The following is an 18,096-nucleotide window of genomic DNA, read 5'->3' as shown; positions in this document are numbered from 1 at the left end:
AAACAGTACTTTAAAAGCATTTGTGAAGCCTTTTCTTCAGTGTATGTACATGAATGGATCTTGTTGTATATGCACTAACTGTACATTAATTCACTCCTAGTCCTTCTGCCTGTGTCCCAACATAATGAGTATTATCCACTCCATTAGTCCGTCTTTGAGTGTTTTGTCGGCCTGGCCCGCTCTAGCGAAGGAGGAGGCATCAGGCTGATTCCACTCTAAGCCCACACAGAGATAATGCACCGCTTATTTGCACTCTGGAAATTGCCCCCTATTAATATTTATAGGTGTTTTTTAATCTCCAGTATGCATATGCAGTGAAATAAAGCACCTTTAAGGTCAGTCATATAATTTAGCATTTATTTATCGAGCTTTGAAAGTCAGAAGTGATTTCACTATATTTTTCTCTATCCTAATGTTATTTAATTGGCTTAATCTCAGGGGCTTGGAGAGGCTGTCAATCAAGCTTAGATATCTTAATGCACCCACTCTAATCAATTCTTGTTAAATACAGTTTTTGGTGAGCCAGTGATTATAAGTGCTGTTGAGTAAAATAATGAAAACATTCTGCAAAAGGGTATTTTGCACAACAGGCCTGCCTCTTGATCATATGTGTACTTAGTGTTTAAATGGAGTACTACCAAGAAAACTGTGTGTGGGAGTAAGAGGGGAGCAGTTAAAATGATGCTGATGACAGTGCCCCTAATTCTTGGGTTGCAATAGCTGTGTCATATACAATTAACATCAGAATATAGAGGGAATACCCCTTAGAGTATTGCTGATGATGAATTAGATGTGCTTGTGGTCAGCAAAATGTTCTGGCCAGCACAAACCCAGAGTTGGTCCCAGCCCGTGGCCTTATTTCAGTTAAAATAACTCCTTGGGATAGAACTGCCAATGTTAGTACAAGTGGATACTCACACAGGGAAGTTAACGTGTTATGGAAAATTACACCATGTTATAACATTGTTTATCATTATATGAAGACATCCTGTTCATTAAAAATATTCAGTGCAGTACATGTCCAACTAATTAGCATTAGCAAATTAGTTTGGTAAGAAACAAAATGCCACCCAGATTTTGTTTTATAAACACAATAGGGGAATTCTGTTCAAAATCAAAGGTAGTGAGAGTACAACAACATTTAGTAGCACATTACTGCATTACTGTACTGCTACACTAAGGTTAGCCAGTAGTACATGTGGTGCATGTTGAATTGCACAAGCAAAGGGTAACTTTGTCTTTTTTCAACCTGGACCCTATTTTCCGGTGTTTTTTGCATCTAAGTGACTAATGGGAACAACAATTTTTGAAAATGGTCCAGTATTAAGTGACAGTGAAACAAAACAGACTGCAGTGTAATCCCTGAGGGAAATTGTACATCTGTTTTTGCCACCGACAGGCTCAGATTGTTGATACATGTGTCTGACACATAGGGGATCCCTGCAGAGATAGACCTTTTTGTTAAAGAGCAGAATCCTTTTTGTTTAACCAGAAACAGACCCAAAATCACCATCACCAAACAAACAAGATTCCATTTAAATAAACAGTAATTTTAGCATGTATATAGCCAGCACGTTTTCACATATAACTGGTTATTTAAGGGTTTATTTCAACCAACCCTGAGTTGGTGATTGTTGGAACAGTGGGAAGAAAAACCAAGTCAGCTTTTGTGAGTTTTATTTTGTTATGTTAATTATTGTGTGTTTGATTGGAGTCTGGTGGTTTTGACATTAGTAATGTTGGGGCTGTTTCTGCTTAAACAAAAATGATCTTACCCTTTAACAAAATAGGTTTATCTCTGGAGGGATCCTTTTCATAATTTTGTCAGACACTTAAAATAATCAGGGCCTGTCAGTGACAAAAACAAACACTTTTACGTCCATTGAAAGTGTTTGTTTTTGTCAGTGACAAAAACAAACACTTTTAATGGATGTACACTGGCGGTGCTTAATTGACCACAGGGATTACATTGTAGCTTGTTTTGCTGCTGCTGGCTGCAGTGCTCTCACTCAATACTGGACTGGTTTCAAAAGATGGAAAAATAGGGTCCAGGTTAAAGATAAAGAAAATACCAAATGCCAACTTGAGGAGGCAATTATGTAAATGACTAAAAACAAAGATCTTAAAAAAAGTAACCCTAGGAAATAAAGTAATCAAATGATCATTTGGTCAATCAATATATCAGACTGAGAAAAGATATCAGTCACAATATCCTAAATCTCAAGGTGAAGTCTGCCCCTTGAAGGTGTTTCAACCTGTAGTCAATCCAAAGATATTTCATTTAGTATCACATAAGACAAAGAAAAGCAGTAAATCCACTGTGAGAAGCTGGACCTAGTTTCTGTATTTTTTGCTTGAAAAATGACCAAACAAAAAGCCATTTAATCGATTCTTAAAATAGTTGGCAGTTAATTATCTGTATGATTAGCAAAAGTATTTAATGTCTACTAGCAAATAATTCAGCCCATTCCTGATTCCTGTCTTTGTTTTATTGCTCGATCCCTTTAAAAGTAAAGGAACTACTTCAAAATGGTGAAACAATAAATGTTGCATCATTTGTTTGCTGTTGTTATGTTCACCAAACATGGGAATGGGATGAGTTAGTATTGTTTAATTCTTGGGTCCACAGTAGATTTTCCTGCACATGATTTAATGAACAAATTTCTCAGGGATATATCCAGCCTGATATATTTATTCTATTATTATTGTTTCCAGTTTTGCAGTGGGTGACATGGCTCCAGCTTTGTGCAGTGTGTGGACAGAATAACGTCTTAAAGGAAGAAGCTGACGTTCTTCTTATGTTGTTGTCATTGCCAACCAATCCCAAACCAATACTGGGTCAGTCTCTGTCTCTAAATACTTCCTGACTCGCCTACACTGTCTATGACTCTCAGCCCCCATTGGTCCACAAAGAGTACAGATCACAAATATAGTGTTTTGTTTTTTAAAAGCATCTGGTCACTGTAGTTTTTACTCAAACAGAAAGTGAAAGTGCATTTGTCAGGGACTATTTTAAGCAGGGAATTGATCCACAGCTGGTGCTCTAGTGAGTATTTGGGGCAGCGGGGTGGCGTATGTGGGATTGGGTCAAAATAAATTACACTGTTGGTGTGTGTTAGTCCATTGTTGGTTGGGGTCTGCACATGGGATTTGTTAACTGTTAGAAAATATCACTTTTTGACACCCGTTGATTCATGAAGCAATCATTTTTCTTGTCTTATTCTATAAATGAATCATGAAAGTGTGTAGTACAGCAATTCTCAACCAGTGAACCTCAGAGTGCTAGCTAGTGGGCTGCAGAGGTATAACCATATGTTTTAGTTAAAAATTAAATGTTTTAGTAATTAAAAAGCTAGTTATTTCTATAACTTAAATGTGCTCTAGAATTGACATCAATAAAAAAAAATCTTAAATTAAAATGCCTAATTTCAGTGAGCAGTTACATTGTAATATCACCACACCAGTCACAGCACATCATCATGTAGACACAAATATGCTTTTCCACTGTCAGCCAGCTGACATTTCTTCAAATGCAGTGACGCAATAATGGATTGGTTTTTGAAACGAAAAAATGACGTGGGGCACAACCTTCACCAGTAAATGCTCCAAAGCATGTGGTGAGGAAATATGAACTTGAATACATAATATTAGGATTCATGATGGCAGGCAGCGATGCTGAGCAGAAAGCTTGGTGTGTTGAATGTGGTGACATTGACATTCGATACCAATGCCATTTTCTCTTTCCCGCCAATACCTGTACATGCACGTTTGCAAAGAAAAAAAATACAACCATATTGCCAGCAATAGCCATGGCCGGAGGCATTGTGTTTACAGGTTGTCCATCCATCTGTCTGTCCCTTACTTGTGAACACGGTATCTCAAGAATGCCTTGAGGGAATTTCTTCAAATCTGGGTGAAACATCCAGTTGGACTCAACAGTGAACTGATCAGATTTTGGTGGTCAAAAGTCAAGGTCACTCTGACCTTATCTGTCTCATTCATGTGAAAGTGATATCTCAAGAACGCCTTGAGGGAATTTTATCAAATATGGCACAAACATCCATTGGATTCAGTGACGAACTCATCAGATTTTGGTGGTCGTCAAAGGTCAAGGTCACTTGGACCTTTTATCTGTCTCATTTTGGCAAATACGATATCTCACAAAAGGCCTTGAGGGAATTTCCTTTAATTTGGCACAAACGTCCACTTGGATTCAAGAATTTGGTGGTCAAAGGTCAAGGTCACTGTGAACTCACAAAACATATTTTTGGCCATAACTCAAGGATTCTCACTGTAATTATAACAAAATTTAACACATGTCTGAAAGGATAAAATTATGAACTGATGACATCTTATATCGCAAAGGTCAAAGGTCAGCTTCACAGTGGAACCGTAATGTTTTGCAAAACACTTTTATGGCCACAATTCAACTTAATACCTCAGGAACAGAAAGGGAGATATTTGGTCAGATACTAAATTGGTGTCTCTCATTTTGGGTATCCACCTTGAAACTGTGCTGATTGTATAGATTGTCCGTGCTGCTGGAGGGAAGTGTCTGAAGCATGCATGTTTTCACAGACATTAATGCAAACTGTAACTGAACCTTGACTTGGTGGAGGCATACAACCCTGAGGCGGTGATTATTGTTTATCATTTTTTTGGAGAGGTTGTCCGGAAAAATGTTTAACAATCAGAAGTGATTATTAAGTTACAAAAAGTTAGGAACCCCTGATGTATTAGACGGAGTTTTGTCTTTCAGTTGTGTTCATTCATTGGGTTTGAAATTCAGCTTTTGACAGGATTATATATGTAATTAAACAGCTAAAAGCTGATGCTTATGATATCTTAAATGTCAATGCAAAGAAGTAGCAAAATAACTGAGGGTGTAAAGTGTATCACGTAACCCCAACCTCTATGCAGGGAACCTCTGCCTAAAGCTCTCCCCAGAGAGTATTGTATTCGTGAGCCCGTTTGACTTTCATTTGCTCCAACTCTGACAATCCAGCCTCTACCTTCCCTTCACCTCCCCCTGTCTCCCTCGTTTTTTAATATCCAGTTATATATCCAGAGATGAAACCATGTGACTAGTTCCAGAGGAGAGATGAAGTCTTATGTGGAGGTTAAGAGACATCTTGTGGTCCCATGAGTCCATTACACAGATGATATTACAGATCCATCATAGGCTATTTAGGGCTGTGAAGTGGCACCTTTAGCACTAACTCATGGTTTCAGTGGTGAGCATTCATGGCATGTGGTATGAAAGATTTGTCTGTTAAAGTAGGGATGCATATTACTTTAGAATGAGTGTTAAATTAATGATGATGTACTTTAAAGGTAGAGATAGACAGCACAGATGTACTGACACACCCTCACTTTTCTTGTGAGGACATCTTTCTCTTTAAACTCTCCATCTCTGTGGTCTTCAGATGTGCAGCTTTCATGTCATTTTGTTTGACAAGATACACCGATGCAGACACACTGATGCCTGCGAGCACCGAGCCTCCAGGGACTCCACTGCAACACTAGAGTAGGCTCATTAATGTCTGTGTTTGCTTTCATTGGTGCTATTTTTACAAGTCTAGTCCACCGCCAGTCCTTTCATTGTGTCAGATCCGTGACAACCTGTCATCGTGCCAAACCAGCTCCCCAGTACGCTGATCAACAACAATGAGCTGCAACTCAAAGGCTGGTGGAAAATAGGAATGACACAGCGGAGTGACAAACACACACATCGTAAAAATGGCTGCTTTAAATAGAAACTCGCTTTTGTAAAATAGTGGAACAGTGTAAAGAAAACTGAGTACCTCTCCAACCAATCTGACTCTTCTGGTGTTACGGCTCATCTGCAGTCTCATAGCCCCGCATCTTATCATGGTTGTGCATAGCAAGTCCATTTTCTTCTTGAATTACTTCTTCATCAACATTAAAACAGTTGATTGTGGTATTGAAGTCGAGATGAACTGAAAATGCCTTTTTAACCCTTTTCACATCCTCAGTCATATTATCCATCTCTTTAACAATATATGCCAAGAAAAAAGTTTCTTCGTAGTCGTATATTAAAATCCAATCATGTTTTTTTTTTTTCAATTAAGCAAAACTTTTAACCGCACAGAGCTAAAAAAGTTAGCTCGCTAGCAACAGCATGCTACGTTAGTATGTCTTTGTTTCCCTCTAAAATACATCATGATACAAGAGATAGATACTCTTGAAATGCTGTTTCGTTTGGACTCTAACTTTTCTCTACCCAACATGTTCAAGACAAGAGGATTTAAACTTGTCTATGCAAAAACAATAAATCACCATATGCATGCAACCTCCGTAACTACTTCACATATTACATCTTTGTTCAACTTAAAGGTCCTCTCTAAACACACAGATATTTCGTAAACAGATGTCTCTTCTGTTTTGGCCTCTCGTCCACACGTAAAAAGAATTATGTGTCACAAAAACACAGATTTCTGAAAATGCCTTCTGATGTGCAGATTTTTCAAAAGTCTGGTTCCTGTTTATTTGTGTGAACGTGTACAACAGAGTTATTGGGAGATGATGATGTAATCTCCTCAATTCGTGCATGCCTATTGTTGCTTTAGTAGTCTGTCATGGCAGACTACCAGTTTGGTAATGTTTTGTTAGCATTCTAATGACTACTTTACGCTTAGACTTAGTATTGCTGCACCACATAATGGACAAATGGAGGCATCTGCTGCACCCAGTATTGCTCTACCTCAGCATACTTGTTTTAAAGTCTGCCTGAAACGAGTGTTTTGAATCAGGTAGAACCATCACATGATGGAACACTTTCCAGAATTTGATTGATGGCAATGAGGAATGACTGATTTTAAAAAAAAAAAAAAAGCTAATGCCAGAGCGTGTTGAGAGTCATTTTCGCATTCTAGTGTGGGCAGAGATGTTTTGTAAAATAAAGATTGTGTGGCTAGAATTATTATTTATATACAGGGGAATATCTGTATACCTGTAGACAGGGCCTCAGACTTTTCTATGGCTCCTTAACAAAACATTTCCAGCATTGCTGAGAAATACTGTGATGACATTTCATGTGCTGTAAAAACAAAGTGAAAATAGCTCGCAGCTAATTTCAGATTGATGTGGTAACAGATACTTTGGGGCTCTACTTAAATTGTTTTGTATACAGCACATTGTCTTGTCTTTATTTTGTATCTTTAATTTCTAAATATCTATATTAGTGTGAGAAAACCATAGCATCTCCTACTCCTCCTCTCCAGTGTCAAAGACTTCGTAGGAGCTGCGACAGAGAAGATGGACTCCTCTAGAGGCACATATGTTGGGTCCAAGTCAATAAAAAATGAAAAGCATCAGTAATTATTCATTTAATTTCAATGATTAATAAATACAGGCATGTATGGATATTAACTGGTGTACTTCATGCTTCAGAGATGCAAGCATAACAGACCTGCCATATAAGATTGCAAAGCAGATAGCAGAGCTGCGAGTGAGATCATTAGCACCCAATTCCTGTGGACACTGGAACACTGACTTCAGTGGCAGTCCATCATCTAAGGCAGCTTTGACAGCGCCTTAATGCAACACAGCAACATCTTGTGGACATCAGGGGAGATTAGCGGCTCATCTTTATGTACTAACCAGTTAAATTGCATTTTATATGTATTACTATAAGGCTGCATCTACTCTACTAAAAGTGTTGCACAGGTAAAATCAAAGCAGTCCAGCTAGAAAATGATGTTGGGCTAATATAATGTTTCTTAAGATGTTGCTGTTTAGAGGCACAAAAAATGGAAGCATGCATGGATATTTATCCAAATAATGGCCTGATTTATCACTGCCAACTGACTATTTCAGCACGGAAAATGACAGCAGTAAAGAACATTGCAGAAACTAAAAAACACTGCATAAAATCACTTCACAGGAGCTCTTTTTAGCACCGCAACAAAGTAAAAGACCAGCATCTGTTGCGTCCTGTTTGACTGTATTTTTCTTGTCTTTTAATGCACATTGCAGATCCACTATACTGCAATATGACCAGAGCCACTGAAATACTATCAGAGTAGGTCTGTCACATTTTCATCTAAAACCTTTACAATTGTATCTCTCATCCTTTGTTGAACTCACAACATTTGAGAATTGAAAGGTCCAGTGTGTAGAATTTCAGAGGACATACTGGCAGAAATGGAAGATAATATTCAGAACTATGTTTTTATTTGTGTACAACCACCTGAAAATAAGAATTTTTGTTAACTTAAAATGAGCCGGTTATATATGGAGTGGGTCCTCGTCCATGGAGTCTGCCATGTTGTTTCTGCAGTAGCCAAGAACGGACAAAACCAAACATGGGCTCTAGATGGGGCCATCCGCGTTCTTACGTTCATCGCTGTAGTTCTACACGCTTGGCACACAGAAGTTTCAGTTGCTTGCAATCTGCAACCTCACCAGTAGATGCCACTAAATCCTGCCCACTAGACCTTTAACATTTCCCCAGTTACAGATAGCAACATTGAGGATGCACAATTGCAGCAGCAGAGAATAATTTATTTTCTGTTGGATGTGCAAATGTGGCACTTATCATGCAAATCAGATAAACTATGACTAGGCTCATTTACTACATGAGTAGTCTAGTACTTTACTAAATGTGAAATTTTGCACTGCTGACAGTGTTTTCCAGTAGGTTCAGTAAATATCCGCCTTAGATGGAGCTGAAGTAGAATGGAATATTTAGAGACAGAGGCAGATCGTGATAGAAAAGTGGAGTAGAGTGGATGTGAGTGGAAACTCATCCACCCACTCGCTCCTGTCTATCCAGCATTAACAGCCAGCCTCTCTGAGCACCAAACATTATGACTATCAAGGGCCACTAAATGAAATCAACAATTAGCCACCCTGCTACCTAAATTAAACAAAGTAAATGAACAGTTTTGGTGCTCGTGACAGTCAGTGTTGACAAGAATGCTGTGAGACACCTGAGAGCTGTGGTTTCATTTGCCACCTTTTTGGTGTGGTTCTGCACTTTGAAATTGCAGCACTGAAGCAGTAATTTGCTGCATCATAATACTGGTGCTTCCACATTTCTAAAAAAAAAATGCTTTTGTATCCCCTGTACATTATTACCCAAAGGATCAGGGATCTATGAGTGCTCAAATTGAATTGTCAGAAATGTAAAACCCGTTAGTTACACCTACCTCTATTTAGTGGTCCTGAGAGACACTTTGACAGCTTCTTGAATAGTTTATTTCAGCTCTGGTGTTGGCTGCTGTTCTTTACATAGTCGCAGCAATGACAGACGGTAAGTGGAGCTGGCAGCTGGCTGTCTGTGGACAGAGTGAGCTCTGCAGCAGGAGAAGCAGGGAGCGGCAGAGCCTAATGGGACCTGATCAGGAGCTTAGGTCACTGCCATCTCAAATACAGCCATGGCACAGCAGACATCAGCGCTAACTCACCTTAGATTAGAGGCTGGAGGCATGGCTGTAACACACTCTGACACCTCAAAGGAAAGCCTCAGCCATGGCATTTCAATTACCTGCCTTCCCTGGCTCATGTGGATCTCAACAGCACAGTGCACAACCTGGCCCTGAGGACCCCCACCAGGCCACAGTTTGCCCTGGTTTCAGGATGTATATGGCTTTAGACAGCATAGTAGGATTGTTTTTGTTCTGTTGTGTCATTTTTATGGAATTGTCATCTGAATAAATCAGTGCACAAAGCATCAGACAGGCAGTGGAAGGGTACCAGAATAACAAATGCACTGCTGCATCAATAGTTGAGTGAAGGAGGAATATGCTAGTCCTATGTAGAATGTGCCAAAGGATTTACGGGTCAACTATCGAAGGCCAGATGTCATGTTGTCTGACCACATCAACCGCCAAGTGTTTTTACATACCTGGTCTGAATGTTCACACTCAAAGGGAGGGTAGGAAGGTGGGCTCATAGAGTGGGGAGCAATGCCATGAGTCATACATACAGTCATACATCCTCTAAGGCATTCATCCATTCAAATTGAACCAATTCAGCCTGAACCATAGGTGCAGTTTGTAATACCAGGTAGGTAGCACCTGATTCAATCAGCGTGCTTCTAGCTTTGTCCCATTAAACAAAAATGGTACTGATCTTAGCAGGAAGCCAGTGAGGGATCATGTCTTTGAATCAGCACTAGCGTCTCATACTTGTTGGTCTGTTACCATCGTCTGACTCGGTTTAAACCTTCCCCAGGCCAACAGTGGGAATAAGCAGCAACAAGTTGGGAGATTTTATGAAAACAGACAGTTAATGAAGACTTTTGTTATTTACCATAATAACAACACCACTCTAAATCCAGAGTTGGACTAGAGGTTGACTGATTAATCAGTTTGGCTGATTAGTAGGCGCCAATAGGATCTTTTGCAGACTTTCGTTCTTGGTAGAATTTGGCTCTGATAGTGGTTGATGGCTACACCAAACACATGCTGAAGTACATCACCGACCGGAACTGAAGAAGGGTGCTTGATCTGTGGGTACAGCTCCAGAGAAAGCAGTCCCTTCTGGTGTGTGAGTGTGTTTAAGTGTACCATTCTTTCATTATATGATGTATACAATATATAAGACAATACAATATAATTTTTGGCTGGACCCCAACAGCAGGCCAGCCGTATTCACCTTATACCCAAGGGCACTACTGTAGAAATGATAATGGGTTCAACTTCTAGTGAGATAGCAAAAGTAGAAGTAAGGTAGTTAGTCTTATTGAGTGTCCATAGTTAGTCCCAGAGGCTAATCTTGGTGGCTGACTTTCTTTTCAGAACAAATTTGCCCAAAATTTAGCAAATACTGCTTTGCTTTTCAACAAATATTTAACTCACATTAAATTAGCATTTTCTAAAATGTGCTTGCGGAGCTCTGGTGCCTGTTGGGCTGTCCGTGTCTGTAATGTTACTAACAACAAAAAAGAATGCCTTAAGTTATTTATTTATTTATTTATTTACTGCTTTATATTAATGATATTACTCAAGTCTGCTGCTAAATTCAGCTTCATGTTTCATTCAGTATAACTCTTTTTTTTTTTTTAAATCAATAGTTATAAAAATGTCTAAACGACTTAATTAAGGCAGATGATCAAATTATGTTAAATGTTTGCCAAATGTGCTAGTTTGTTTTTGTGAGTCTTAAGAAATCATAAATCATCTTTTAGAAAGAGTAGATGTTTACTGTAAGACAGCTCGGGCTCTGCTGTTTAAATGTTGCAAGGCAGGCTAACCACTAACCCGCTTGGTTAAAAAGGAAAATAACCAGTGCTTTGAGATGGCTGTCAGAGATGGCAGAGGTATGATGGCATTATAGTGTTTGCTGTGCAACAGGTGGTGTGTTCCCCTTGTTTTATTTCCCAATCGCTCAAGGAAAGGTGATTAGCGTACAGTTAGCTAACTTTACCTTTGGAAAACGCTGGTTCCAGTTCAGCACCAGAAGTTGCACTCACTCAAAGTGTTATGTGGGCTATTAATAAAGTGGATAAAAGCATAATTTTGTGATGGAGACCATGGATGTATAAAGACAACTGGATACAGTGTAGGAGGCAGGCCCTGTTCATTCCTGTGAAAGCTGCTCAGTGGCCCATGTCGCCAAAAAGCTCAATTTACACAGCATGAAATTACCCAGATCTTTCATGTTGTTAAGCCCATAATGCAAACACAATAGAGACTTGCAGCAGCCGAGCGGCCACCTTCCACCAGCTGAGCTTCTAATTTCAGATTTAGCCCTCCACGTTCTTGGATGGGGATAAAAATTATTTAATTGTTGGCTCTTCTAGACTTCAGATACAATTTCAGACAGAACAGATCAAATCCCGGTAGTGAAACAAAAAAATCAGTCATCGAGTCATTTTGTAAGGGTTGTGATTCTCCAAAAAATGTGTTTACAGATGTCTCTTTCACAATTTAAGTCAGTGAAAAATATCTTTTTGAGCCCAATGGCATCACATGACGGACCCGGTAATTCTATATTTGGCCACTACGAAAAATGGCTTCAAAGCCCAGCACTGTTTCTCAGGGCTTGACTGACACTGACTGCCTGGCTGATGAAGTTAAACTATAGATTGGCCAAATGACTGATTGATGAAGTTACACCATCATTCCGCTGAATGCTGCCAGTACTTGTATCCTTATTTCAAATTACAAGTCCTCTAGCGTCTCATATACAGTCAAGCCATATGTAGGTTTTGACCTAGTTCATGGCTTTTGACCTAGCCCTGTTAAATAGCAATTACAAAATACTCAAAAGTAACTGAAATATGTATTTCAAATACAAGTAACAAAAATTTCTCATCAGCTGAATTATAAGCTGTTGGCTTTTTAGTGCTTTAAACTATTGTTATTATATCTGCTATCTACTAGGTTTTGACCTTGTCTTGTTTGTTATGTTTTGTGATTCATGGAAAACATATTTTTGAGTATATTCAAAAATAAAATAAAAACAAAAATTGCTCCACTCTTAAGTTTGTTGTTATAAATAACATGACATTTTTTAAGCCCTGTTAAATGCCAATCACAAAATACTTTAAAGTGACTGAATACATTTCAACCAGGAGAGACTTGGTTTTTATAGGAAAAAGAATATTTATTAACACACAGAAGACTGAAAAATGTAGAAAGTCTCTGGTGATTAGACCCCATAGAGATGGTATGATTTTAGGAGGGTGATTAATCCATAGTCAAATAGGGAACCCCCCTTGGGTCTAGCTGCTGCTGGTGGTAGAAGTGGTGAAGATGAGATGAAGATGAAGATGTGAAGATGAAGAATAGCTGATGATCTGTGTGAGGAGAGGAATGAGCCTTTGCTGAGCCTGGACTCTGGATATGATGGCTTGAGGTGATCGAGGTGGAGGAGGGTGCAGAGATTCTGCCTGAAATGACAGCTGACAGCAGCAGAAGAGAGAGCAGATTTAAAATTTTGCAATAGCATCCTGATTGGCTGAGAGATCGTCGCAAAGTTTGATTGGATAACTGGAAGAGTGAACACTAGCTGATGAGAGGAAGCAGTGGGAGTGGGATGGAGAGAATTGTGAATGGATGAGCACGAAGAAAGTCTTCCTGATTGAACTTGCGCTGAGCTCCATATTTCAAACACAGGTACCAGATATAGTTTCCAGTGGCTGATTAATCGGCTGTCGGCCTTTTTTGTGCACCAAACTAAAGCAGTTATATTTGCCTTGAAAATTCCACCCTTGGTCAACCACTAATTTAAACATTAAGATGGCCAATGGCTTTTTAGAAATGTGTCATTGCTCAGGTATACAGTAGTTATTTGGCTATTAGTATCTGCAACATAAAATTGACAAATGCCCAGCAACAATGTTTCTGTTTTGTCTCCATTAAAATGTACTGCTAACTGACACTGACGCTGAAGTAACAACAGCAACTTGTTCAGTAGGAATATTTTCCAAAAAAAGGCTAAAACAGAAGTATATGTTTTTTGTTGTTTTTTTTTACATTAAATAGAGCAACTTATTGTTTTCACATTATGGAAGAAAAGCTTTACTTTTGTGGCATTTTACCTAATTTTCAGTCAGACCCTAAAATACCGACTACCTGCTGCACAGTTGGTTACTTAAAGTCTCAGCCCTCCACCTTTATCCACAAGGTTTGCATACAAATCCACACATTCCTCGCAACACAAACACTCGGACTGTGTGTGTGTGTCCGTGTCTGTATGTCTGTGTGTGTGTGAGAGGCAGACAGCGGCTGCCAGTAATGGGCTTTCTCTTTGCAGTGCAGAGAAGTGCTGGGCGCTGACCTCTATTTAGATGCCCAGAGACACAGATAAAGTCCTGTGATGAGGACTCCCCTCAAGCTCGGCCAGGTCACAGCCCTACTGTCAGTCACCAACGCACATCTCTATCTGACTGTGTGTGTGTATATGTGTGTGTGTGTGGTCTCTGAGCTGCAGATGGTCTTTGAATTTCCAGGAAGTCAGCACCTATGCATTTTATTGCAGTTAACCTTAATACTGAGGTAATACCTTTGTGAAGCAGAGCATGTTCAGTTTTAACGACTGCATCAGTTGCACATTGTCATTTTCTTGAACTAGAGTACGTGTGGTATGCTGGGAAGAATTACAGCAGAATAATAATAATGACTCATGTCAGTTTTTTCAGTGTTCTCTGGAAGTTGGATCTGTGACTATTTTCAACCTTAGACACTCAAAAACCCAGTGCTTGTTGCTTTCCCTCACCTTTCTTTCCTCTTGTTAAACTGACCTCTCTCACCACCTCTTTCAGATCCAGCGCTCCAGAAACAAGCAGATGAAAGAGATGTTCCCAGAAGGCTTTGGGATCCACCATGCTGGCATGCTGCGCTCTGACCGCAGCCTGATGGAGAGCATGTTCTCCAAAGGCCACCTCAAGGTGCTGGTCTGCACTGCCACCCTGGCGTGGGGAGTGAACCTGCCGGCCCACGCAGTTATCATCAAGGTTTTACTATTTCACTTTCTTTGTTTTACTTTTGTCTTGCCCTGTCTTGGTTTGTCTCTTGCTGTCTCTTTCTTATTTGTATTTTCTCTAAGCAAGCCTGGAACCAGCCAGGCAAAAAAATACCTGCCCTGAGGTCTCAGACTTTTAGCCACCCCAAAGGCTCCAATTACTTTGTGCTTATTTAATTTATTGCAAGTTTGTTGTGGTAATATACACCAGTGAGGCAAAATCTAAGTTGAATATTCAACAACCTCAGAGTTGCTCCTTAAGTTTTATAGGTTTTCAACTCCAATTTCATTGCTTTCTACTAAAGATGTAAATCTTTATAAACAACACAAATATATTGTTTAATTTTGGCTCACTCATTTTATTAGAACAGCTGGTCACTGAGAGAGAGACAAGTCACCCCAAATCAAAAATACATATTTTTAAAAATATTATTATGCCTCCGCACCAGTGATATCCATGGCCAGAGGCATTATATTTACTGGCTGTCTGACTATCTGTCTTTCTGTGTGTGTGTGTGCGTGTGTGGCAGACAGCTGCTGGCAGTAAGCCGACAGAGGGACTGTTGTTGAGTCCCTCCATACATTCATATGTCTATACTGTTCTCGTAAACCCAATATCTCAGGAACACTTTGAGGGAATTTCTTCAAATTTGGCACAAACATCCACTTGAACTCAGTTATGAACTGATTAGATTTTGATAGTGATATGTCAAAGGTCAGGGTCACTGTGACCTCATCTGTCTCATTCATGTGAATATGATATCTTAAGAACACCTCGAGGAACTTTATTCAAATTTGGCCAAATGTCACTTGGACTCAATGATGAACTGATTATGAACTGATTTTTGTGGTCAGTGGAAAAGGTTGCTGTGACCTTGTGTCTGTCTAATGCTTGTTAACATGATATATCAAGAAGACCCTGAGGGAATTTCCACAATTTTGGCATAAACGTCCACTTGGACTCAAGAATGAGCTGATTAGAATTTGGTGGTCAAAGGTGACTGTGACCTCACAAAACATGTTTTTGGCCATAACTCTAGAATTCATACATTAATTATGACAAAATTTCACACAAAAAAGTCTCAAACTATGCTGTCTTGGGTCCTTAAATTTGAGGGAATTGAGCCTGGAAAGTCCTTGAATTTTATGTTTAAAGCAACAGTTCACCCCAAAATCAAAAGTACATATTTTTCCTTTTACCTCTAGTGCTGTATATCAATCAAGATATTTTGATGTAAATTGCCAAGTGCAGGAACTATTTTCTTTCTACCAAACTCCACCCACCAAGCATATCATCACACAGAAGGAAGCACGCATCTGCTGCTAGCCCACCTTTGCACCACTGAGCATTTTGGTATATTTTGGGGTGTACTGTCCCTTTGAGAAGGCGCTTGAACCTGTGTTTTTAATAGTTTTTAGACAACAATGGAGCTCTATGGCACAGAGGAATAAGATATATTAGGCTTTGGATACACACACAATACTTGTTGGTAGAACCAATTACTTCATTTAAAAAGTAAAGTATTTAAAAAGCTCTCCTCTTGTTATTGCACTGCATGTGAAATAGTGACAGTCATTTGGTCATTCTAAATTCCTTTCACATTCTCAATGAGCAGCTTTTAACTTGTGCAATAAGATATTCATGGAAATTCATTTCCTTACATAAGTTTCGTAGCCTCTGACGCCCCTTCTGTCTTGTGTCACTAACAGGGAACTCAAATCTATGATGCCAAGTGTGGCACCCTGGTTGATCTGGGCATCCTGGACGTCATGCAGATTTTCGGGCGTGCAGGTCGTCCCCAGTTCGACAAGTACGGCGAGGGCACCATCATCACCACCCATGAGAAACTGAGCCACTACCTAACCCTGCTCACCCAGCAGAACCCCATCGAGAGTCAGTTCCTAAGCAGCCTGGCCGACAACCTCAACGCTGAGGTCAGTCTATATAAGCACCGTTTGGACAGAACTGATAATAATTTTTTCTTTTTCTTTCAGTCTAGATGCAACATCACTTTCTGTTTCCTTTTTTTTATATATATATATAAATAAAGGCAGTTGTGGAGAGTAGGGGGTTTGAATGAATGATGTTGGGGGAAACATCTTTACAATAGCCTGTGTGTGTTGTTCATTTATTACTGTTGAATAAGTATCTCCTTTTTTCAATACTTCACCATATGATGTATTAATGCAGAGTTACTGAGCAGTATGGGAAAGTATGGGAAAAAGGAAAGAGAGCATGAAGAAATTGTTTTGTTTTCAGACTATTGCTCTTATTCCGTTTTCCAAAATATAATACTCTAAAATTTCTAAAAACAGCGGTTCTGTGTTTACCACTGTGGAGGAGTGCAGGCCAGAGTGAGCTTTATGTCATAAGCAAAAGAAGAAGTATGCCGTGCGACTGAATGCTCTCTTACACAGAGTAGCTCTCCGGCTTTACATCACAGCCTGCGAAAGAGCTCTGCCCAAAGTGACTTATAACTGCTCCAAATCCAGATATCTGTGAGCAAATTAGTCTGATAGAACATGTGGCCATATCTCTAAATGGCATAGAATCACAAATAACCAAAGCCTGTCTGAACATTTATGAGTTTATGAGCACTGATGTTGTCTGCAAAGTAAACAGACCATCTATTCTGCATAAGGAAACCTTTATGGCTGTGTACATTGTTGTTTCCATAAACACAGTGAATGAATAAGGCTTCACAGATGACAAGAAAATGAAATGATTTAACTTTTTTAACTAATGTTCTGTTCTTATTTGTAAAAGAGATAAAAAAACATGATGTGAGCCACAATATAATGTTATTTATTCAATATGTTATGGGAAAAAATATGAGTATAGGAAGCCCTGGATAGTATCATAATAATAAAATCAACTTTATTTATATAGCACCTTTAACAACAGAGTTTACAAAACGCTTTGACAAGCAAAGCAAAAGCAGAAACAGGATACTCAGAACAACAGAAAGCTAAACAGTCCTACCAAAAAAGCAATACAAAACTAAGGTAGAGTGAGGATAAACTTAAAACAAAATGACAAAGAAATGCAAAATGCCAGGCGCAAAATGTCAATATAAGGAAGCACAAGTAAAAAGACCTAAAACAAAAGAAGCAATAAAACAACAAAATAAAAAGGAAATAAAAATAAAAATCTATTTAAAAATCAGTTGAAAGACGAGATCACATAAAAGCAAGTCTATAAAAATGGGTTTTAGGAAGTGAGTTTAAAAATTAGTTCACCTCCTCTTTGGACAGACATGAACTTGTCTGGGTTTGGTGTTAATTGATATGTATGAGCTGCAGGACCTGGCTACAATCTTCTGACAGCTATGTGGCAACATTATGGCATCCAGTACATAGTCAGAATGTAACATATGATACCAGTTGGATTTTATTTACACAATAAAAAGCTAGCTACTTGTAATCAATTGTCAAATATGTTCTAAAAAGATCTACCAAGTCAGGAAACTTGAGTCTTGAAGAGTATGGAATTTTGGAATGGGAGATTTGTAGAAACCGTGTTGATTATAAGTTTATGAGAACTGTAACGTGTTTGTTTCTCTCAAAAAAAAATTAAGATTAAAAAAAAAAGTGGCCCTCATTTGATAAGAAAAAAATAGGAGACCTATGTCTTGATCATTTATGGTGGTTTCATTTCTA

General features: G+C 39.0%; 1 protein-coding gene across 1 annotated transcript in view; it reads left to right on the top strand.

Annotated features, from left to right (window-relative positions):
• The window catches only part of ascc3 (activating signal cointegrator 1 complex subunit 3), a 257,950-nt gene that overhangs the window by 154,821 nt on the left and 85,033 nt on the right, over window positions 1-18,096 (top strand). Inside the window, exons 15-16 of the mRNA XM_033639918.2 lie at window positions 14,237-14,428; window positions 16,147-16,371. Of these exons, the coding sequence (XP_033495809.2) occupies window positions 14,237-14,428; window positions 16,147-16,371 (417 nt within the window). The remainder of the gene's footprint in view (window positions 1-14,236; window positions 14,429-16,146; window positions 16,372-18,096) is intronic.

The sequence above is a fragment of the Epinephelus lanceolatus genome, chromosome 10, assembly GCF_041903045.1.
Source record: "Epinephelus lanceolatus isolate andai-2023 chromosome 10, ASM4190304v1, whole genome shotgun sequence".
Taxonomy (NCBI): domain Eukaryota; kingdom Metazoa; phylum Chordata; class Actinopteri; order Perciformes; family Serranidae; genus Epinephelus; species Epinephelus lanceolatus.
Note: the sequence above shows the minus strand (reverse complement) of the source record. Positions and strands in the feature narration are given on the sequence as shown.